The 24,776-nt window shown below is 31.0% G+C and overlaps 1 protein-coding gene and 1 long non-coding RNA gene across 2 annotated transcripts; one reads left to right on the top strand and one right to left on the bottom strand.

Annotated features, from left to right (window-relative positions):
- Positions 1-1,950: 1,950 nt before the first annotated feature.
- Positions 1,951-19,352, bottom strand: LOC134828718 (adenylate cyclase type 3). Its single transcript, XM_063841703.1, has 18 exons — positions 18,816-19,352; positions 18,466-18,646; positions 16,351-16,510; positions 16,119-16,268; positions 14,603-14,724; positions 12,135-12,246; positions 10,222-10,508; positions 9,599-9,737; positions 7,499-7,893; positions 7,329-7,416; positions 3,978-4,094; positions 3,717-3,912; positions 3,559-3,631; positions 3,345-3,420; positions 2,964-3,272; positions 2,627-2,906; positions 2,395-2,570; positions 1,951-2,331 (listed from the first exon to the last, which is right to left on the bottom strand). The coding sequence occupies exons 1-18, from the start codon at positions 19,015-19,017 to the stop codon at positions 1,951-1,953; spliced, it is 3,444 nt and encodes a 1,147-aa protein (XP_063697773.1). The 5' UTR covers positions 19,018-19,352.
- On the top strand, positions 4,896-5,920 carry LOC134830762 (uncharacterized). The gene is made up of 3 exons (XR_010161974.1): positions 4,896-5,034; positions 5,093-5,245; positions 5,757-5,920. It is a non-coding gene; the product is annotated as an uncharacterized LOC134830762 (long non-coding RNA).
- Positions 19,353-24,776: the final 5,424 nt, after the last annotated feature.

Genomic DNA, 24,776 nt, shown 5'->3' on the forward strand with positions numbered 1-24,776 from the left:
TGACTTATTTTGAGCAAAAATATAAGGAAATTGAATTTTTAGTTCGAGTCATTATTTTTTACAACCAACAACTTTATTAGACAACCAGCAAAAGAATCTATTTGTACTTTAAACGTCCATTAACGGCTCTCGTTAAGCTCCAACTATCCAAGTTAATTATGAGCTTTTTGACATGCGCTGCTGGCAACTGACAACTGTTTTCGAGCAATTTTCCGTGTGAACAGAGTGATAAATGCACGGTACAGCGTAAAATGAATGAATGACTGAAGAAACAGCTATTAGGGCTCTTACGACATCGTAACAGTTTGTGACAGATAGACACATTAATGGCAAGAAAAACATTTTATAACAGTTGTAGACGATTGCGAGTTGATAAAGATACTACTACAGAGAATGTCAAGGTTGTCATTTTGTTTGTTCTTGAACGATGTCGTGCCTGTCCATGATCTTTCTCCAATGAAAATATTGTGGTAATCTAAATTTATTTATTTTTCAATAGTTTTTATTTTTTCTTTGCTACTTTTACACAATTTTATGTTTTTTTTTTGTTTTGATGATCTACTCACATTTAATCTATATTTATTTCTTTTTAACTTTTAATTTTCTTTTTGTTAACAAGTTTTGCAATATTTTTAACAATTATTTAGAAAAATTAAATTTTTACTTTGTAGGTCCTATTGGATGTTGGTGGGCCTTTTGCTACGAAATTAACGAGAAATCAAAGAATATTATTTTCTAACATTTTTCTATGATAATTTTCTGTTGATAATTAATTTAATATCAGCTATTCTGGAATAAATGTTAAATCTAAAGTTAGGTCATATAAAAAGTAGGAAAATATGATTTTTCTTCAAAATTTTCTTCTTGTCTTTTTGTCGGTGTTCAAAAATCGTCTTGTGCAAAAACCTAAGAAAGATCTCGGTAGTAATTAGTTGTTATAGGTAGAAAAATATCTTTAATTAATAGTTTTTTTTTTGTAGAAAATTCTACTTTATTACTTCATGTGAGTGTTGTATGTGAGAATGTTGATTGATCAAATGCAAGGTACGTGCGATCTAAACAAAACTAATGTTCAGCTACTTTTGAAAAAAATATATGTATTTCAGATTTTTCATTTGATTATAGCTGTATTGAGTAGAAGATAGTTGGTCCATTTGTTCGAACTTAACGAAAAACTAAGTTAAAGTGGTTTAATTTTTTCCGTGTTTCATTGTATGTTTTTGATTGACAATGATGCGTTTTTTCTAAGTCAATTTTTTTTGGCGATTTTTTAAAGTACTTAATCGTAACTGATCAGATTACTTCGAATGATATTAAAAAAATTTTGATTTAAATACAAAAAATAAATAAATAATTTAAAAAAAACTTTGTTTTTGTAATTTTAATAAAAATTAATCAAAAATAAAAAATATCTCAAAAAATTAAATTAAATTAAAAATTTATTTTTTTATAACATTTTAAATTTCTTAAATTTTTAATAAATAATTTTTTAAATATTTTATGGGATCAAAAAATTTTTTAAATATCATTTAAAGTATTCTGAATGAATCTCCTAAAGTTTTGAGTCTAAAGTTATTGCTATGCTACATTTTCTTCATTTTTTGTCTTCATTGATAGATTTTTTTTTTAATTTTCTTCAACAACATCAATTTTTGTAATTTAATTATTTTATTTAGTTCTTCGATATTGAACTTTTCCAATGATTTCTTCTACATTTTTCTTGAATCATTCGATTTTTTGACTGTAAGTATTTACTAGGTCACCTAGTCTAACTTTATGTACATGAGAACAAACTAAAACTACATAACAAAAAATATATATGAAAATTTCACAACAAAATAAAATTCTATTCGTTTTTTTTTAAATTATTCAACACTTTTTCTTCACTCTAGCTACTACTTAAATAGAGTCATCTGCTGATAAAATTTAATTTATTTCTTTCTTAAAAGTCTAGTTTGCATCTTGTAACAGTGCGTCTGTCTCACTAACAACATGATTGGAATTGATATTATTGGAATTCGTGCTATTATTTAAATCTTTGTCGTCGTTATTATTTATATTTTCACCTAATAGATTACTGGCTAAGAGTTTTGTCTCACTATTACTCGCTAATTGTTGGATTGTATTTTCGTTAGATGTTAACTGAGTGTCATGGTAGTCCTGATTGAGACGTACACTGTTGGGGCTGGCGGTACTGGAGGATGCGGTTGTCGTCTCAACGTGGAATGGCGAATCGCTGGCATGAGTATTCGTGGCTTCGATAGCAGCGACTGTTGGCGACACTACGGGACTAACGCCTTTTTGGGGAGTAGGTGGTTTGGGACCTTTACCCTAAAAAAAATGAATTTTTCGGTAATTTTAAAAAATTTTTCGAGAAAAAATAATTGAAATTACCTGTAGATAAAAAGTTAAAAGCTCTCCCTTGCCTTTGACCATGACAAGACCTCGTTGTATAAATGTGTATCCGAATTTCTCGAGGATTGAACATGTTTCCTGTGTGACTTGTATGGCACCTGCTTGACCAGTACTTTCCATGCGAGATGCAACATTTACCGTATTACCCCAAATATCTACAAAAAATTCTCATAAAACTCAGGAAAAAATGTTTTTAATAAAAATTTCTCACCATAATGGGGTTTTCTTGCACCGATAACGCCCGCTGTGATCGGGCCATGATTGATACCCATCTTCAAGACGAAATGATTAAACGATTGCTCGTTAATGCCTTGCAAAGCGCGTTTCAACTCCAACGCAAAATCCACTAAAACCTCCAAATGAGCCCATCGGACGGTAATGTGATCTTCCTGCTTGAACTCTCTCGTTGGATTGAGACCACTTGCTGCCATGTACGTCGAGCCAATTGTCTTTATCTTGATGACATCTTGGAATTTCGGCAATTCGAGCAACTAAAAATGTCGAAATTTAATTAAAAAACTGCAGAAAAATATTTTTTATTAACTCACCGCATCAAAATCCGAAATGACTTCATTCAAGAAACGCAAACACTCGAGTCCCTGGTTGTTGACGGACTCCTCCGAATAGAAATCCGAAAAATTTGGCATGCTTGCGAACAGTACTCCAACCTCTGCATAACTTTGCGAATACAATTCGTCGTAAGATCGCTTCTTGTTACGCATAAAATGTTCGGCGACATGCACTGGAAGCACGTTATAGACGAGAGCTTCGTTGCGACGACGCATATCGGAAGCCTTTTCCTTCTGGTCACTAACCTCGGTTTTCCACATGAAAATTACGCGATCTGTGCGATCGATCTGCAAAGAAAAATCAACAAAAAACCCGTCGTCTCCACTCGTCAACACCACAAAAATTTATAATTCACTTACGTGTCGTGTAAAAATACATAATGCAATTGTCACAGCTATTAAAAGTGCAGATAATTTGATTCGTAATGGTGATTCACTATTCCAGCAGAGCATGAGGCACCGAGAAAAACATAAAATTTCAACAAATTAAATTAAGGTTTCATGTATTTAACACTTTTATTCAATTACGAGCGGTCATGTTGAGCGATAAAAACACTTTTTATTAGGTACTTACACATTAAGAGATTCGGGATCTTCAAATCTGAACGATTCCTCGAGTGGGAAGATGTTGATGTAGCAATGAACACCTGTAAAAGCACAAAAAATCCCCAATTAAATGTAATTAGGTGACCTGAAATACAAAAAAATGCGTGAGAAAAACCTCCCACTTACCGGTAATTAATGTCATTATGACCATTTTGCTCAAATGCGAGAGCTGTGTAATGATTGCTGTCGAAATTAAAATAAGCACGGCAAAGTTGCTGTAGTACGACGGAAACAGGCAGATTGAAGACGGTTGCATTTCCGATGACAATAATGAGGAGTTGGCGATGTTCAAGTTGATCGGGGTTTGTAGCGACGATGCAAACTGTTCAGAGAAGAAAAAGTGTAAAATTTATTAAATATTAAAATGAGATAAAAATTAGTCCTTACCATGTCAAATGCATTCGAAATGCCCAGCAACAGCACGACAATTATCGCAGTAATTTTGCGCAACCACACAAAATCATTGAACTTCCGGCTTAATTGCGGCAATGGAGGTGGGAAATGCTAAAAAATTAAACAAATTAAATTTCATGGAAAAAAATTCAGAATTTAATAAACTTGACATCGCGCGATCATGACATTACTGACAATATTATTATTTAATTAATTTAATAATCGCCAACGCACTTTTGATAGAGTGCGAAAATGTAATTAAAGTCAAATTAGCGTACTTTTTTATTTTATGTTTCAATACTTTTTATTCGAAATTGTTGAAAAATTTTTAAGAATCAGACCGAAATGAGATAAAAAGAGTATTAAAATTAGAGAAAAATACAAAAACTGTTAAAAACCAGGCGTCTCCACAGTATTTCAAAACGAAATTCAACAAAGTTGTCTCTAAAAATTTTTTTTGTTGCCTCAAGTAAAAAATTAGAAAATTTTGGTATAAAATTCATTAAAATTTTTTTAAGAAATTTTTTTTATTCATAATTTAATTTCAGCATATTAGAAAAGTTCAGCAGTACAAAATATCAATACAAATGCGGTAAAAATTACCGCCAAACTAAGCTCAATAAGAAAAATTCTTTCTAAAAATATGAGTAAACTATTAATTATTCATTTCAATTCAATTTCGTTATCGCCAGATGTATAAATTGTACAATAGGAACATAAACTTTTGTTTCAGCTACGAACAATGTTATTATTATTATAACATTGAAATAATGGAGAAACGTGAAAATGAAACAACACAGTATTTATTTGATGAGTAATAATGCAAAAATTAATATTAATGTAAATGCTCCAGTATTTGTAAATTTAAATGAAAATGAAAATAAATGAAGTTATTTGTAAAGTGCATGCTGTGGAAGAGGCATCTTCTTCGTTGTTGTGAGAACAGTTATAATTTAAATTAGTTTTGCCACACCGCACAAACACTCAGCAGCAAGGATGGCTCATTGTTCAAGTGTTTTGGTTCTCCTTCTGGTTTTGATGAAATATCAAAGTAAATAATTTGATAATTAAAACTTTTGTGTGGTAGTTGATCAAAATGTTCTTTGCAGGCACGTTTGCGTTGAAATGTTACAAAGGGTTCGAACCCTCGTTAAACGCAACGCAAAATTACGGACTCGAAGAGGAGTGCAAAGAGAATCCGATTCTGGCCAAGCGAGGAGTGAGGCTAGCTTGTTACACGAGGATCATTACTGAGTCAGGAGGTAAACTTTATATTTCTGAGCTACGAATTGGTTTAAAAATTTGTTTTTTGGCACAAATAATTTTTTTTGGGAATCGTAATTTTGTTCAAAATTCTGGGCCTCAGATCATGAAAAAGTTCGATAACGTTAATTAAATATACAATTGAATGAACGGGGCCCAGAAGGGTATTTTAAACAAGTCAATATAATAGAAAAAAAATCTGTATGTTACAAAAACTTAAAAAATTGTAGGTCGCTTCAAATTTACATAAAATTTTTACCCCGCAAAAATATTTTCAAAGAAAAAAAAATTCATATAAAATTAATTAAATAATTAACATGAAAAAAAATTAAAAATTTTCTTAAAAAACGTTTTTAATTATTTTAATTTTTTGTAAGATAATAAAAATTCAAAAGTTATAATTTTTTATAAAATTTTTAATTTTTTTTTCATTGGATTTTTGACTCCTTTTGTTTTGAAGAGTTAAAATAAATTTCAGTCTTAAATAAAAAAAAAATATATTATTTTCAGACAACAAAATCATGCGAGGCTGCGCGAATGACATCCAAATATGCCAAACGGACGTTATCTGCTGGTTCTGCGAAAGTCACTTGTGCAACACAATAGGCAGGAGCTCCACATTAAACTTAACTAAATCGTATCTCCTATTAGCCATTTTCCTATCCTTTATTACAGAACAGCACATTTTATAACATAATAACACTTTGTATTAATTAAATGTCAAAAATGAAAATCAAAGGACGACAAGAAACACTCGTTGGATTGATTAGTGTTGACTATCATGTTTCTCAATTTACTCGCCTCCATTAAAAAGGCACTACAAAAGCGGAAACTGTATTGTTGCGAATGCTTCAGAATGCAGAACGAGGTAATTAAAAGTATCAAGCTAATTGTTTGGTGCTCCGAACAATATTGCCCATAAAAAATGATTAGCATAACATGGTTGCATGGTAGCGAAAGACAGAGCGAAATGTTGATAATTGACTTTCTTTTGTGTCAATTCACTTTTCGGCAGTGCCTCGGACATAACGTTAAATGATGTTTACGAACGACATGTGCGAGAGAATGTTCGGGGGCTCATTAGTGCCGGCATGTATTTCAGAAGCAATTAGATAATAGTTATAATTTGTTGTTTAATGTGTATTTATGTGCCGCTCCGATCAAATTTCAACCTGAGATTTTACGATAAAAACAGAGTGTAGAGCAGTTGTGAAGATATAACGTTACGTGGTTATCTTATGGTTATAATCCATAAGTATAAACTAGGTAAGGTTTGATAGAAAAGTGAAGAAGGGACGACGAACATGCTTTTGAGATAACTTACACAAAAATACGTACGTGATCTTTGAGAACAATTCAAATGTTTTTTGCTCTTCATTTTGAAAGTAAATGTAATCAAGACAAAAGAAAAGTTTTTTTTTTAGCAAAGTAAGGGATCAAAAGATGAAATTCATACCAACTACTTGATATGGACAGACAGAATATATAAAGAACATTTCTTACATAACTGAATGTAGAGAAAGTAATAAATTTGGTTTTTTGAGAGCTTATGAAAAATCGATACTTTTCATCAGAGCGCTTTTTTTTAAAAAGAAAAGAACGATTCTATAGTTTTAAAAAAAATTATAAATTGTCAAAAATTTTATATTTTTTGTGGTATTTTCATCACTTCATAAATTTTCCAAGGGAAACTCAAGACTTACAAAAATTGTTTTTTCTGCATTTTACCATTTTGTAATTTTAAAGTATTCGCTCTGATTTTTTTATCAATTTCATTTTTATTTATCACATTTATTTAAATTAGCAAAGCGAAAAAAAAACCATTTTTAAAAAAAATTAAGTTTTTCAAAAAAAAAAAAAAAAAAAAAAAAAAAATGACACTTTTAAAATTTATTTCACTACTCCCAGCCTCTGTCGATACATTTTTATTTCTTAAAAAATGCATTTTACCCAAAAAAAAAAAATTTTGTCAGTAATAACCATGAAAAAAGCAATTGCCTTGTGCAGACAACAGTGATAAACTATCGATTTGTCGAAGAAAATTTTTTTCAACAAAAAAAAGTTCAAGGTCAAGTTACTTACATTTGGAAAACATTCTGCTATCGAAACGACCACAATAATTGCCACGACTATCAATGGAAGTCCAACGATGGCAAAATGAAGCAACGTCCTAAAAATAAATGAAATTTTTCGAAGAAAACCATTAGAAAATAGGCAATCATGTCAACTGTAATTTTCCCATTGAAACGTACCGTGGAAGCACCAAAAACGTGTAGATGACACTAATGAGTTGCACGAGCAACGAAGCCACCAAGGGAACGGACGACAAGGGCTCGCGATGCTTGCTGTAGGCCGCCTCGATGTTTTTGTCGTTAAACGTGAGAAAGAATGTGATGTTTTTCGAGAGTTCTTCGTGTCCGTCGCGCGCCACCAACTCCTTGCGTAGTCGTTGTTTGAAGTTTTCCGATGCCTCGTCGCTCGTCAATTCGATGTCGATGGTGCCGTCACGCGCTCCCGGACTCGTGCATTTGGAATCCAGCTCGTCCTTGAGCGCCTCCGTGGGATCATCCGTTTCCAGGTCACTTTTGATGTCCGTGCCGTGAGCTGCCTTGCCATTTGTATCGCCGTTCTGCTTATCGCCCGCAAACTGTGCGAAATAAATTAAATGAAACGGAAAATTTTTTGGTAAAATTACAAACGTAACCACTATACACTAAATGAATTATAAACAGTCGATTAGCGTTCGTGCTAGAAATGTCAAATGTGGCTTTCGCACATTCCATTAGAGATGATTGAGGAAGAAAAAGTGAAATGCACTTAAAAAAAGGCGAGTAGCCATCTCAACTCAATCATTATCGTATTCAACGTCGACGCCGGATTTTATGATTCAGTATATTTTTATCTTTTATGCCGAAAAAAAGAGAAACTTTTTATCCTCTTTTTTTTATTACACATACAACATTTTACGCTTTACCAACATTATCCCTCGCATAAGCCTTTTTGTTGTCTGTAGTAACTCACACACGTGCTACGTACGCAAACGCATTAGCTGAATAAGCAGCAGCGGCAGCAGCAATAAGACGGCAAAAAGTTACATAATAAGACGAGAGAAAAAAAAGGAGCAATCCGTTTTACTTTAATATTATTATTTTTTGTCGGCTTTCCTTTTCACCTCAATATTTTTTTCGTTGATCTTTCTTTTCTTGTTTGGCTCGTTATTTAGATACGCGTCAATAGTCTGATTTAAGGTCTCTAAGAAAATATTTATTGAATATCTCATAATAAAAAAAAGTCTGATTAAAATTTTCTTTTTTCACTTTTTTTTTGTGAGAAAATCTAATTTTATCCAGTTTTTTATTTGTTTCGCAGCACATCAACTCGCACCTTCTAGCTTCCGGCATGAAATTTGCTGTAATTTCTCTTATTTTTTGTTATCAGTTTTGGCAGTTGGTGTGCAAAACGCATTAATGTTGAATGAAATATTTTTTATGGCTTTGGGGCTATAAAATGATTTAATGGCACCTGATTTTGTTTCATTTCAGTCATTTCATTCACGTAAAAATGTAAAAAATGTCCATTGACAGTAAAAACGGATGTTTCTAGCATTGTTTTAGTTTTTTTTTGTTGTTGGTACCAGTGAAAGGCACGACTAAACAGTATTTAAAACTTTTTCTTTTCAAGCGAATTTGTCAGTGGTAAAAAAAAAGCGAGGGACCGTTGTCAGTGTAAGTTAATGGAATTGGCGTGCATGCTTTTTAAAAGGAAATTTGCATAATTTTGCGTTCCAAACGAAAACAACGGTGACGACTCGGTGCTCGATCGCGAAAAATGGTAAGAATTTAGCGTTTGTTTTGCTTTTTTTTGTCAAGCATTTAAATGTAATTAATTAATTCCTTTTATTTCATCCTTTTTTTCGAAAGAAATTCAGGGAAAAAATATTAATTTTTTATTTAGTTGTTTTTTATTTTAAAATTTTTTATAATTTTATTTTATTTTATTTTTTTAAATAAAAAGTCACGTGACCAAAAACGTAATTTGAAAAAATGTAATTTCTAAATATTTTCTGAAGTTTCTAAATATTTTTCGAAGAAGAAAAAAATCGACCAATTTATTTTTGCAAAAAACAAAAAAAAAAATCGAACAACTATTCGCGAGTGGGATGTAACAACTATGCCATATGCATCAGGATACATCGTCAGCGCGCTTTTGTATTTTTTTTACTGTTTTTTTTTACATTTTTTTCATGTACATCACACGAAGGAAAATCGACTGAACATTTTAAATAAATGGGAAACAAGGCAACGAATGGATTACAAAAGCAAGAGAGGTTCATGTTTTAATTTTTTACTTACCGGCACAAGTACCTTTGTAATAAAATAAGTCTTCAAGCCAGCGATTCTCAATGTTTCTTCGCGCTTCTCGCCAAAAGCTCGTTCAACCTCGAACTCTCCGTTGAGAAAACTGAGGGTTTTCTCGGAAATATGAACGCGTCTGTGAAAAAAGAAGAAAACAAAGTAAATAAAACGTCTTCATTCCAAACAAGTTAAGAAGTAAATTCCTTTGATGATGGATTAATTAAAACACGTATGTTTGGATGTGATATTGATTAACAAATACATTTAATTAAATTTCGCGCGTAAGTTGTCAGTCATACGAGAGGAAAATGAGTGAAAACGTTTTTTGTTTGTATTTATTTGCTGACATTTAATGTAAAGCACAAACAAAAAACGTTCGTCATTTTTTGCTACTATCGTAAATTAAGTTCTGTCATCGCGCGTCGTTTTTATTTAACATGGAATAACATCAAAAAGATCAAAAATGTTTGAGAGAGAGCGAAAAAAAAAACGGTCGCAATAGATTGTTCAATTCACTGTTCGCAGCCGAGCGTGAGGGAGACATCAAAGGATCAGCCAGAATCAAATAAACTCGAAGCCAACGGAGTGTACGCGAAACAAAGCATAAATAATTTACTCACCCCGCCATGCCGCTCGACTCCATTTTGTTCGCCAGCTCCACGTCCTTCGAGTAAATGTCGAATTGCCATTGTCGTTGTCCCAAAATGCCTGCCAAAATCGCTCCAGTATGAATGCCGACACGCATATCGACCGGTGAGTTGCATTTTTGTTGCACATACCGGATGGCACTCACCATGCTCAAGCCCATGTGGACACAGAGAACAGCGTGATCGGGACGTTCAATGGGCGCACCCGAGATGCAGTAGTAACAATCACCCAAGATCTTGATCCGGAGTTGTTGGTATTTCTGAAAGGGACAAAAATTTATATTAAATATTTGTCAAGTGTCATTAAAATACGCCACACAGCAAAAAAAAAGAAGAACATAAATTTTTGCCGTATTATTTAAAACATGGTAGCACGCCCACAGAATGTAATGTTGAGTAAGTACATTAAACACTCGTCGAGGAGATATAATTTTGTCGAGTATTTATTAATTCATAAATGTTTATTGGGTCATTTATAACTGACTGACATATCATAATAAATAAATATATCGTTACGGTGGAAATTCGAGTCTATTTATAGAGTGATTGAACGGTGCTTTATTGATATTTATGGTAATCTATTAAGTTTATGGCTTTTTTGGGGTACCTTTTTATCACAATTTTCCAAGATTCAACGTTATCTCATTGCTTTAATGGCCGGCTTTCGTATATTAATTATAATTTTACGTGACGTTTGTACTTGAAAAGGTCAAACTTTTTTACAGATTAGATTTCATGCTCTTATTATTTCCTATATTTTTTTTTTCAAATTCAAAGAAGCTCAAAAAATTGTTTAAATTTTTGGCGAAAATTTATTTTGATTTAAAAAGTATTTTTTTTAAATTTAATTTAATTTTATTTATTTTTTAAAATTTTTTCTGATTTTCGATTTTTAAGAAAACTTTAAATTTAATTTAAAGAAAAATATATTTTCAATTTTTTTTAGCAAAATTTTTTTCTGATTTTCAATTTTTTAAAACTTTAAATTAAATTTAAAGAAAAATATATTTTTACAATTTTTTTGTAATTTTCTATAATTTTTTTTAAATTAAATTTTAATTTAATTAGGTTAAATTTCATTTAATTTTGTTTTATACATTTTTTTCAAATATCTTTAAAAACATGGTTCGAAACATTTTTAACCAAGAAAAAAAAGTCATGAAAATTTGATAAATTTTTAAAAACCCTTAATAAAAGATTATTTGACATACTGTGACAATTCGTGGAATATCCCATAAAAATACTTTTAAGAGTAACAGAATGTAATCGAAGTGAAAAAATGATTGTGTCAGTTATCTTGTCAAAAAATGTTCTCATATGCCATAAAATATTTTTTTTTCCTAGTAAAAATTGTCCAGATTTCTAAATTTAGTCCCCTTTATTAAATCCCTTTTCATTTTTCATTATTTTCTTTCTTTTTTTTGTTCGATTCAACATTGTCAGCAATTTTATTTTTCATAAAATAATGTCACCAAATCCGATTTGATTCATAAAAAAAACGAAGAGTCGTTTAACAAGACGAAGCACATGTATTCGCTTATCTGAACAATGAAAATTTACAACAAACGAGCATTTCTGATGTGTATTTTTTTTGCTGTGCACAACGGGCTTGTTCTCAATATTTGCATAGGAAATAAAAGCACGTAGCAAGTTGGAAGCTGTGTAACAATGGTTACTACTAGGAACAACATACACAACAAAAATGGTAACAATAATCGGCATTATTGACTGTTGACATGTGGTTGAATCTCTTTTTATAGGCATATTTATGCGATTTGTCGTCTTGGTTTTGCTCTTTTTTAGAGAAATTTTTCAATTCTCGGGATTTTATTGAGTGATGGGATTTTTATTGACCTACGAAGAGAAGAAGAAGGAGAAGTACTTACCTCAGCTAATCGATCAAATCGAGCAAACAATTCGTTCAGTATTTTAACCAGCTCCTGCGCCGAGTACGTGGAAGAAATTGCCGTGAATCCCACGATATCCGCGTACAAAATGCTAAAAATAGAAACAAAATTCACCGTTAGATGGGAGACGAACCGTTCCTTTAATTATTTATTAGTTTAGTGTGTAACCGGTATGCCAACTCTTTCGAGCGAACTCTTCAAAGCGAAATTCACATAGCGACACAGGGACACTCTGGGTGGGTACGAAAGATTAATGCTTACAGTCATTTGTGTTGACATGTAAAATAAACTACTGTTATGGGCTCGTCTTCTGTTTTTCGCAAGATTCCCACACACAAACTCAATTATTTCACAAAACAGCAACGACAGCAGCAGCAGTCGCTCAGCATGTCGAGTAATTTTGTACATTGTTTGGCGATAAATTATGCAAGGATGCATTTCACCTTTTCCTCCGATGGAAATTTCAGCTTAATTGGACACGGTCATTAGCAAAAGTCAATTGGATCTTGATTGAAAATAAATGAAATTCTTGCCAACCTTGACTTTTTCCCATTTTTTCACTAGACGCACACGAAAAACTTCACACAACTCTCAAGGATAACTCAAATAAAATGAAATCTAACTTTTTCTTCGTCTTCTCCTGTTTTTTTCTCTCTTGAGCGAAATAAATCTAGTGACTTATATACCTAGTTCTTCTAAACTTAACACACGTGGATGAAAAAAAAGTAAAAATGAAACAACAATTCTTTATCATGTCAATTTTTTCCTTCTTTTTTGTACATTCTTCTTTTTTTTATCATCATTATTGTTTCATACATCGTGATATTTTTCGTGTCAGTCCAAAAGGTGTAAAATTAAAAAATGTAAAAAAAAGACTTTCTGGATTGTCTGTCTGAAATTTATCAGAAATAAATTTTATTCTTTAAATTTTCAATAAAAAGAATTGAAAAATTTTCAAACGAGAAAAGTTTAAACGATGGAAAAATAATAATAAATTGCAGAACAGAGGAAAAATAAGATGTACCCATACTAGAAAAGACACAATAGGAACATTATTACCCACACAAAATATATTGCACATTTTCAAAGTATCATCATCGAGCTCAACGCTTCGAGTATAAAATATGGTGAAGTGAAGAGATAGGCACACAACAGAGGAAAAATATCATGATCATCATCATAATTATTTTTTTCTTACATCCTAGATATGTTGAGAATATGTTATGAACATGAAGCTGATGCAAATTTTTGAAATGGTAGTGATGGTAGAAATGACAATATAAGAAGTTTTCATTTTGTGTATCGATTTTTTTAAGCATTAACTTTTCTTGCATCATCTGGACAAATTTTAAGTAGGTAGACTTTTGAGTTTTTATTTGAAAAAAAGGAAATCTCTGTCAATGGAAACTTCAAAAATAAGAGATTAATTGAAACTCAAACTCCATATATTTTTGAATTTTTTGTAGTGTATCAGTTTAGCCGAAAGAAGGGTTGGAGACAGAAAATTCATGAAAAATTAAAAAAAAGTTCATTACTTGAGTTTCCTTTAAGAAATAAAATTCATTGCTAATAACAGCAAAATTTCTATGATTTTTTCAAGGTCAAATTAATAGCATAGTTTAAAAAATTGCAAAAAAAAAAAAATTCGACAGGTATGTAGCTGCATTTTTTTCATAATTTCTACTTTTAAAAAAATTACAAAAGAAGATCGAAATTAGGTCTTTTAGAAAAATTTAATTTTTTGATTTTTTTTTAATTTAAAAAAAAATTATATGTACCTACTAGAATTTTTCAGAAATTAGAAAATTTTTAACAATTTTCCACTGTAAATAGTCAAATTAAAAAAAAAACTTAATAAACGATTTGGTTGATTTATTTGAAAATATGACCAAATTGGCAATTTCAAACAGAACATGATACTTTCTTAGTAGGCAAAATATCAGATTTAAGACGGTTTTGAAATGAATTTCTTATTTTAATAAAGGGTACAATTTAGACAGAGAAATTTTTCATCAAAAAAATTGTCTCCTAAACGTTCATAAATCGTTTCCAAGGGCAGTACTTTATCATGAAAAAATTTCATTAACCAAGATTGACAGCTGGTAATTTTTTTTTTTTCTAAAAAAAATTTCTGTCTTTCTTTTTTTCTCACATACCTTTCATACATTAATATTCTAACGAAAGTGCCACTCTACATTTTACAAACATAATCAGAAAACTTTCGAATAAAAGTAACAATTGTTACAAATTTATGATAATAAGGTTTGTTGATGAAGAAAGCCTTAAAGTAAATATAGCGAATAAATTGTATTTCTTTGCAGACTCAACGATATTCAGGCAACAATAACGACAAACAATTCAAACTCTTTAACAAGATTTTTTTATTTCCACGTAAAAAAATGCACGAGAGACTATATTTTGAATGACGTCAAAAGAAAAAAACTTACCTGACGTTCTCGTGTCTGCTCATGTAGATTTTTTTGAATAGCTGCTCCGATGAATTCAATCCCAGATCTTCGCGCATCTTCACAGCGACATGTTCTGGCAGCACTGATAAAAGGAGACGTTCCTATTTTCATGACAAAAAAAAAAGGGAAAAAATATTAATCTCAACTCTTTTCTTAAAATAGAAATAAAAGTTGAAGGTATTTAAGGTCGAGAGACGACAAATCCCAAAATTAGTTCAGATAATCGCATGAACTCTATTCTTTTCAAAGCCAATGATAAGCACGACAGATTTCGACAGCTTTCTTAACAAAGCCTTTGCCAGCATAAAGGAAGCAAGGTGTCTGCATGTTAATACACATTTCTTTCTTTTTAAATTAAATTACAGGAAATCGGAAAAGTTTTCTCTTTTTAACGTGAAACATACACAAAAAGCAAGAAATGTTGTTCGCACAAAGCACAATGAAAATGCTCGACAGAGATGAAAGTTTCTGCTTTTTTTTCTTGCTTGCTTGTTTGCTGTAAGCCTATTTTTGTTTTGAAACCTTTAATGTACTTGCTGTACTTTTTTTTAAGCTGTCGATTACATTAAAGGTAAAACTTTATTCCTTCATTTAATAGTTTTATTATTATTTTTTCGTGTTGTTGTGCTTGTAGGTGCAACGACATGCCGGCTGCTTCGCATGACATCGCAAAACAGGTAAAAACATAAAAATTCAGGAAAAAGTTTCAACGTTTCTGTGGCGCGATAAAAAAAAGTGAACAATTTTATTAAAAAAATATAATTAAAATGGAACACGAGAAGGCGAAGGTAAAGTTTTAACTCATTAGACTTCGTTACTGGATTTTGTAATTCAAAAGTTTTCCACTTTCTTTTCATCAAATTCTAAGTGGGTTTTCGAAAGAGATCCTTCAAACGAGTTGTAGAACAAAAAAGTTTCAAAAAATTTTTAGTTTCATTAATAAAATTTACAGAGGAGTTTTTAGAAATTTGTACAAAACTGAAATTTTATAAAAAATTGGTGTCATTTTTAGAAATATTTTTTATTTCTCAAAGCACCTTTTAATTTTCATCAATTAAGGCATTTTTAAATGTTAAATTTATTTCAAAAAATTAAGGAAATAAAAAAATGAAGTTTTAAAAAAAAATTATTAAAAATTTTTAATTCTCTTCTGATATTTCAAAATTGTCTAAATGACAAAATTTAGGCAAATCAAAGTTAATAAAAAAATATATTTTTTTCATCCAATTTTAGATTTTTTTTTTATTTTATGAAGATGAGAAAATCTTTGAAAAATTACACTTTTTAAGACTCTTATCTCATATTCGTCTGAAAATCACAGTGATTTTAAAAATTTAATGGATTTTTATCTGTTTGTTAGTGTCAACTGATCATTAATCAAATGTATTTTCATTATTTAAGCATAAACTCAGTGTTCCTCTAATGGCTTTAGCATTTGTTGTATCTCATATATTGAACTCTCAAAATAAAAAAAAAATTACAGTAAAACCCTCACCTGTTCTTGCGATTGCTCCTCAATCAACATTTTCACCTCCAAACTTTGCTTGGCTTCCAAAAATGCGCGTCGTTGTTTCGCTTCACCTAAAAAGTAACATAGTAGGCCGATTGTTGCAGCTGTCAAGACTAATATAACATTCGCAAGTTGCTGCAAAATTAAATAAAAAATAAATATTTATTTATGAATTTCACTTAAATATTTCGCATTATGGCGCGCGCGTCACACTCACCTGCTCCCAAAAATAATTTTCCTTCTTGGCAAGTCCGATTATTGCACTTATGTAAATTGTAAATGATCCTAAGCCAAACAACAGTCCAATATACTTTAAAAATACCGGTAGTGTTATGTAGACTAAAAAATTCAGCAGCACAGCCCAGCCAAGAGATGCCCTGTAACAAAAGAGAAGAAAAAACAATGAACGAGATAAGAAAAATGTATTCGGTACTTATGAATCTTTTAAATGTTAAATAATGAACGTAGCAGATAACATTGACACTCGGATAGATAAATTTAGTTTCTATGATCAAATATAAAATCAATATTCGGTGTCTCTGTTCGGAATGTGTAACGATAGAATCCAATTTCAATTTTTATCCTTTCTTTTGTTCAATCAATTTAGTCGGCATTATGTCAAAGACTGAATTGATCGAAAAACAATTGATGGAAGAAAAAAAAGTAGATTCGTTATCGGAAAAACAAAAAAAAAACTGAAAATCTGTTATCAAGATAATACAATTATTTTGATTTTATTACAAAGCTGCCTGAAAGTTTTTTTGATGGGAGAAAAGTTTCGTTTTGTAAAAGGTTTAAAAGGACCTAAAGTCATGTCCGAAAATGATTCTTCTGGGAAAATATTTACTTATTATTTTATCATTTATCATTTACAAATCAAACAGACAGCTGAACAAATGTCTTTGTAATCAGTTGATTAAACATTTCATTTAGGTATCTCTTCGGTCTGATAACTTTTGAGCTCGAGATTTACGGTACAAGGTTGTTAGGAGAATTGATTGCTCTCGTTATTGGATTAGAAGTTCATTTCTGATCCGTACGATTGGCAGATAAAGGTCACAAAGTATTAAAACGTGGTTATTCAAATGGACGAAAATCAAATTTGAAAATATTTTTAGCTCGAATCGAATTTGGGGGAGGATTTAGGAAAATTTTTAAATAATTTTTTTATTTAAAGTGAATCATTTTACAAAAAATTTTAATATTAAAATTTTTAATATTTAATTTTAAAGATTTAATGATTTTCTTATTTTTTGAAGTTAATAATAAAATTTGGCAAAAAATTATTATTTAATTGTAGAAAAATTTTTATTAACAAAATTCAAAAATTAATTACCTTAAGAAGATTAAAATTAATTAAAAATGGTAAAAATTATTAAAAATATTTACGTTCAGTACTTATTAAAATAATTTTATGAAAAATATTTTTAGGTAAGAAAATTTTACCGGCATTAATATTTTTTGAAATTTTATTTAATTTTTTTCACTACCTAATTGAGAAACAAACTCAAAAATATTATTTTTTAAATCAAATTTTCAATTTTTTTTGCCTATTTGAAATTTTGACTTAAATATATTCTATTCATATTTAAATTTATTCAACTCCGAATTGTTCAGCAAATCGATGAAAAATGCCGAAACATAAATATTGGTTTCAATTTATTTTAAAACAAAATCATATTACTTTTGGTCATTTTACAAAATGGATTTTAAATTAATGCTTGAGTGTTACCAAGAATTGTGTGCAATTTAAGCATGTTAATTTGTCGAAAATGCCATTACTTTTAAGTAATTTAATTTAAACAAAAAATCGATTGATCATTAAAATTGACCGATTTTCTTTGAAATTAAACATTTTCGTCGAATTCTAGGTCCTTCAATAGGAAACAATAAGAAACCCACTGATTTTTCTAGGTCCTTCTTACGCGATGAGACATGACACAAACAAATCGACGACCGACATTCATCGCATAAAAGGATCGAAAGTAAATTTAACAATATTACTCATTCTATTGTCTATTTAAAAAAAAAACGAAAGAAAGAAAAAAACGTGACCTACACACAGAATATTGAACAAGTTTTCAATGGGAAGTAAAACGAAAATCGAATGAAAGCGAAAAACGCGATGTGCTACCTTTCGCAAGGTCTTTCGCGTGAATCAATTTTCTCTCTGCATAACAAATGTTTGTCAATAAATGTGTGTGTGTGTCTCATGTAAAATAATTGTCAATTGCACTCAAACTGAAAATTGTTGCAATGACCTTGTGTGAAAGACATAGAGGAAAAAAATTACGAAAAATTAAAGAAATATATATTTTTTAGCACTACATACCTCGGCGTAACCGATCCACGGAAAAATAATTCCAAAAACAGTTGTTTGATGGCAATTAGCCAGGCTGCATGCGGCGCAATTTCCCATGTTGCTATTTTAATTGTATGAAATTTACTGTTGCCACATAATCGTAGAAAGCCGCCCAGTAGGAGATTTAGTGCAAGGAATATGCATAAAACGGCTGAAGGCGCACATGATGTCGTCCGTGTTTGTTACGGTGGCGGCAAAAAGAAGGATAAGCGAGGAAAATAATGTAATTTAATTAATTGTCATCTGGTTTTCCCCTCTTTTCCGGCAGTCGAATGCGAAAAAGTAGGAAGTTTGTGTGATTTTTCATTAAAGTCACTCACCGATACTCTCCCAACTCTGTCCTTGCGGTATCAGGATGGCCCACAGATCAAAGAGGATGGATGCCGCTAAGAAGCAATTTAACCCAGCTCTCTTCTGTTTGAGAGAATAACTTTGATAAAGATGCTCCAACACCTCGCTCGGTAACGTGACACCACTTAAGGTTGCAGGCGTTGTAACACTCACGGAATTCAGATCCGACATTTTCTTTTATTTTCACTTTTCTAATAAATAATTTCTAACAATTAACCGGTGAGCTTGATACTCATTATTTAGTTTTTCTTTCACTTCACTAGAGTGTTCAAATTTCGACACAATTTTTTTTTCTTCGTTTTATTGGCTTCCGCCTGTTAATATTATTTGTTTTTCTTCCTTACGATTTTTTTTTTGTTATTATTGAAACGGTTCCAAAAAGATTTTCTTATCAGTTTCACACTTCATTTTCTATTTTCTTGCGTATCGTATTGACACAGAATTTACGAGGTTTTTGCTGTTTTCCTCATTTTATTTTTTGTTGATACCTATTTTAATGATGTTTTGTTGCAGTATTGTTTTAAGGTGATACGAGGAAGCCTTGTTAGAACCTGAAAAACAGAAAGAGAAAAAAGAGGAAATCATTAGCTTTGATGAAAAAAAAAGTAAAATAAACGAAAAAGACAAAGAAAAGGAGAAATAATTTTCTGCGTGTTGACGCCAGAAGAGCACTAAAAAAGTTGCTTTTCTTCTCAAAGGGGAGTTAAGAAATTGTGGTTTTCAAGATTATAAGAAGAAGAAGAAGTTTTTTTTTTATTAAAGTTCCTTTGCTGATAGCAACTAACCGAGTAAACTTATAAAATAATTTTAAAGAAGGATTTGTTTTTGATAAAATTTTTAACTTGCTCAAAAGTGATTTGGGTTGAAAATTGGTTTATGTAATGGTAATTTATAGGAAATTTTGAAAAATTTCGAATATTTTTTTTACGAATCCCCTTTTAAATTTTTTTCTAAGTTCAAGTTTTAAAAAAATTAATGAGTACTAAAAATTAAAATTAAAAATTAATGAAAAATGGTGCTGATTTAGGGCTTTTTTCATAAATATTTAAAAAAATTAAATTAAAATATTTTAAAACATGAAAAATTATTACGAATAATTGTTTTCTAAATTTCTATTTTATTTTTAAAAAATGATTTTTTTTTCACTTGAACTTCGAAAATTATCGAAAATATATCAAGAGCAGCTAAATTTTGCAGCAAATTAAAATAAAAGGACACAAATTTAAAATTTTGTTCAAAAATATTTTCAACATTCTCCAGCTTTGTAGCGCATATTTCACAATTTTTTGCTGTACAATGCTCAACAAAGAAGGAAATTTGTTTATAATGCATACATTTTTCATGTTTTTTTAATGTTCCTTGGCCTAGTTTTGCATTAAAATAACATAAAAAAGCATTTTATACAACAACAACAACGAGTAAGGATGAATGGTCTCATTAATTAAGATATAGCGTTCTTTTCATAATTCTTTAGCGCATCATTTTAAATTCTATTGTACAACATTTCCTTTAAATTACTTTGCCTTTAGCAGAAGATAACGATAAAACTGCATCGCCAACGCAACGAGACGACGACAACCCTGACAATGACTTGTGTTTGCGCGAAAGAATGTTCCGGAGAATGATATTCTTTCAGCTGCAGCTGCGACTGCGACATACAAAAATGCAAAAAGTTTCAAGCAAATTTGCATGAGTAAAATAGCGTGAAATTGCATAAGTTTCCTCTGTGGACGCTGCACAAATTTTCTCTCTACTTGCAATGTCGCCTTAATTTATTCACCGAGAATGTGGGTTTTTAACGGGATTTAATCTTCGCATCTCGTTGTTGTCACCAAAGACTTACATTTGTATCTGAAAAAAATAAACTAACGACACGTGTGCTCGCGATCTTTATCATTCGCGAGGAATTCTATTAATTTATTCGCTAGTCACTGCCAAAAAACACGCGCGAAACAGCAACAACAAGTAGTTTCAGCAAACATTTGGAATGCAAAATTGCGCCATTACACGAACCAAATGCATGACGAGGTGCCAGTGAAATCCGTGTGTGGGGGACGAAAATCAAATCAAGATAAACAATTATTATTGAGCGATCAGATTTAACTGTTTTTGCTGACGCATGATGATCATCACTCGCATAAAATGTCTGTTTTTGGAAATGCATTTTCTATTAATAGCCGCGCGGTGGTGGATTTGCATATTTTGCATTCCTAAACGGCGTCAAAGTGATATTTTTGCCATGTCTCCAAATGCAGCTGCCATTCGTCATTTTCGCAATTTATTTATAAAGTTGCGAAAATTAATCTCTGTAGGTGGAAAATGATGGAAAAAGTAATACAAACTATCGGGTTTTAGTTTTGAAACAATTCTCCTTTAAAATAATCGTCGGAATGATTTTGGTTTACTTGGTATTGTATGGTCTTTATTGCATTAGTTTGTACTTTTAATGTTCTGCGGTTGCACTTTAAAAGCCATGTTATTATATTTGTTAAGTGAATTTTCCCAAAATTATTTTACCGACTATTTAAATAAAAGTCCATTCAGCTGAGTGCATTACCTCTTTGGAGAGAGAGAAAAATTTCTTAACGAGCAGATAACAGCGCGTAACGAGGAAATGACAATGAAACTAACATGTTTCTGGTATGTAAGACGAAAATAATTCAATTCAAGTGCATTTTGTTTTATTCAAATTATCTAATTAAATAAACGCACGCTATACAATTTAAAGAAATCGGTGCAGACAAAAGCGGTACCTGCACTCTAAAATTAGAATCGCTTAGTCAAGATTTATTTTGTGTGTTTGAAGTGCATTCTCTCTCAAAAAGAATTATCAATTTGTGAATGACTAAGAGGAGAAATTTCATTTTTCATTGTTTTTTTTTTTTATTTTACGAATTAAATACGCAAATTTGAATGTAAATAACTTAAGAAACAACAAAAATGTTGCGAAATAGTCAAAAATTGTTTGCACTTAGTCATTTTATGTGAAAAAGTATTTCAAAACCTTTTTTGCTTTCCCTTCCCACTTTGATTTTTTTTTTGTGACAAAAATTTCTAAAAAAAATTTAAGTGGCCTTAATGATTTTTATAGTAAAGAAGCAGAAAAAATTTTTTAAAGTAAATACATAAAAGGAATTTTCCATTATAATATTCCTTTTGAAAGCATGATTTTATTAAATTTTAAAAATTTGTATGAAACGCTGACGATAACTTTTTTTAAAAAATTAAAATTTCAACTTTGGAAAGTTCATTATGTAAAAACTGCTAAAAAAATTTCGTAAAAATTTGTTATTTACATCATTTTGCATTTTAAAATCGTCTAAATATTCTAAACTAACGAATTTTTACCTACTGGAAAAATCTGATATATAGGCTAAAATGCGCTCAGGTCGCACGAAAACTAAATTTAAACACTTTTTTATCTTCATCAACAACGTACAGGCTCTCTAGTTCAACATCTGTTTTAATCATGTTCTGATAATCGGACAACTGAAAAAAAATTTGATGAAAATCAATAAGCTGTGAAAAGGTTTTTTATCCCATGATGATCTCCCGATCATTTTTATAATGAAAAATTTTATTTTAACCACATGTTGATGTGTTGCGGCCTCACCGAATCATTTATTGTTTTTTTTTGTATTTTTATAACAAAAAAAATATCACCTCTGATATAACGCACTATTTATAATTTCACATTGACAACAGACTTTTATTAAAAGACACAATTTTTCTTATCGCTTTCAGGATATTACTTTTTTTAAAATTTATACTCACAACTTCTGTTTTATTTACTTTGTCTATACCGCTATTTCATTTCCGGTCAATATTGTTCGATTTCAAATTAATTTTCTATTTTTTTTTCTTTGTTTCTCACTCTTTACAAACTATACACATTTTCCTTCTCCCTCTTTCTAGCTGAGTCCGTGTACACTTGACTCGAATCTTGAAAATCTTTCACATACTGCTCCGTTCAAAAGTACAATATTTCTTTTATTTTTCTTCTATTTATTTTCAACGTGAGAGAGAGCAAGTTGCTGAGCAAATTTGCCGTTCTAAATTTAATTGCTTCAAGAATTTACTTGCCGTTCCTTCGACTGTTGTTGCTTGCTCGTTTTGTGTGATACACACGGCACAATGTGTCCCTGTGGATTTAAAAGGAATAATATTATCCCTCTGAGGAGTTAATTTGGTACCTTACGTGGGCTATCTAATCTCTTATGTTATCAATCTAACCTCCTTCTCTTGGGGAGGTTAATTTAACATATTAAGAGATTGATTGAATCTATTAAGAGATATTTAATTCCTTAAGAGGTTTTTTGATTCGATTTTTATACTTCTTTTTTTAGCTTAACAAGAGATTCAGGAGATTATAGGCAATAACTATCTTCTCTCAGTACAAGATCTCGTAAAGTTCGACTTTGGAATGATGATCTTCAAGAAAAAAATTGGACTTCTGAAAACTAATCTCTGTCTCTGAATGCGAGCTGCTAGAGTTTACAACACGAAGACTAAAATTTTTTTTAACTGACTTCCATTATCACTGAGATATGTAATGACCATAAAATCGTTAAGAGTTACCAACACTTCAATCTCTGTATGATGTTATAGAGAAACGAATTCGTATGCTAGAAGTCGATCCGGAACTCTTTTCACTCACGAAGAAGAACAGCAAGGTAGAACAAGTCAAAAGGAAATCGTCGTTACACGCCAAGTCACTCAAACGTTACGTGTGTGACAAGGATCACTTTGTATATAAGTGCCCGGAACTTGAAGACTAGCCCAATTGATCGCTTGAAACTGGTTACTGACAATAAATTATGTTGCAATTGTTTTGGGACAAATCATAAAGTATCGGAATGTGAAGCAAGCAATATTAAAGTGTGCAACCAAAAGCATCACACAATGCTTCATGAATCTTTTTGAAATTATACTTTATTCCCGGGGGCGGCATGCCCGATGATTAACTGTCATCAATTGATATTACGAAATAAATTAACGAACTACGAAAAATATTCTCTCTCGATTATTTATAGTGACTTCTTCATAATAAGACAATAAATCAAACTTAAGGGTTAATATCACCTCTCATCAAGCCGCGGGGTCTGTGCGATACGTGCATGTTACAACAAACATCGCGTGAAAAACTGTGATCAACTTTTGTGTAACATGTGAGTCTCTAATGCAGTGGTTTTATTTTAATTTTTCACTCATACTATTAAAAGACACCGAGAGAATTTTCGTGCACGACAACGACAACGTCGTCATAGTCGCGCGACGCAATGGAAAATTTGCATTTTCGGTGGTGTTCCATCGACTGTCTCTGCTTGTGTCGGAAGACGAAATTTTTTGATTGATGAGAATTTGTGCCAAAGTTAAAAGCTTTTAGCAATAATCAGAAAAGTTTTTCGGCATATCGTTATCGCCACTGCTCCATTTATTCATTGTATTGAGCGAGTGAGTGAAGTATTTCAATACAAAACTAAATTGAATTAATAATGTATGCAAATTCATCTAAAATAGAGACATACACTTGCACGCAGACATCAAGTTAGAAACATTTACATAAGTCTGACATGTGTTTTCATGCCCCTTTTTGAACGGCAATACTCGCAGTCGTTCGAGAGTGTATTTTCATCATTGAAAGATTCTGGTTTTCTCTCGTCATCTTAATTGATCGTCATTACACGTTTGGCATGTCTCTCCTCCTCATATAAAGTATTTTAATAGACATCATCAAAATAATAATTTTTTCCCGATCTGGTTTTTCTTCTCTTGCACGTACAGCAGATACTCACGAACGTCGCTCAATTTTCTTTCAAGAACAACGTCGCGCGACAGTGACAGCAATAATATTCACGAAAAAATTGTGAGACAGACAAGTTAAAATTGAAAAACGTGCACATCTCAATTTTATTTGTCTCATGTCTGTT

This window comes from Culicoides brevitarsis, chromosome 2, assembly GCF_036172545.1.
Source record: "Culicoides brevitarsis isolate CSIRO-B50_1 chromosome 2, AGI_CSIRO_Cbre_v1, whole genome shotgun sequence".
Lineage (NCBI taxonomy): Eukaryota > Metazoa > Arthropoda > Insecta > Diptera > Ceratopogonidae > Culicoides > Culicoides brevitarsis.

Excerpts from the sequence above, each read along its gene's own strand:
- LOC134828718 (XM_063841703.1), bottom strand. The coding sequence starts at position 19,017 with ATGTCGGATCTGAATTCCGTGAGTGTTACAACGCCTGCAACCTTAAGT. Across the intron at positions 18,647-18,815 it reads ACAGAGTTGGGAGAGTATCG|CCGTTTTATGCATATTCCTT; the intron begins GTGAGTGACTTT and ends GTGCGCCTTCAG. Across the intron at positions 12,247-14,602 it reads AGCAGACACGAGAACGTCAG|CATTTTGTACGCGGATATCG; the intron begins GTAAGTTTTTTT and ends TTCTATTTTTAG.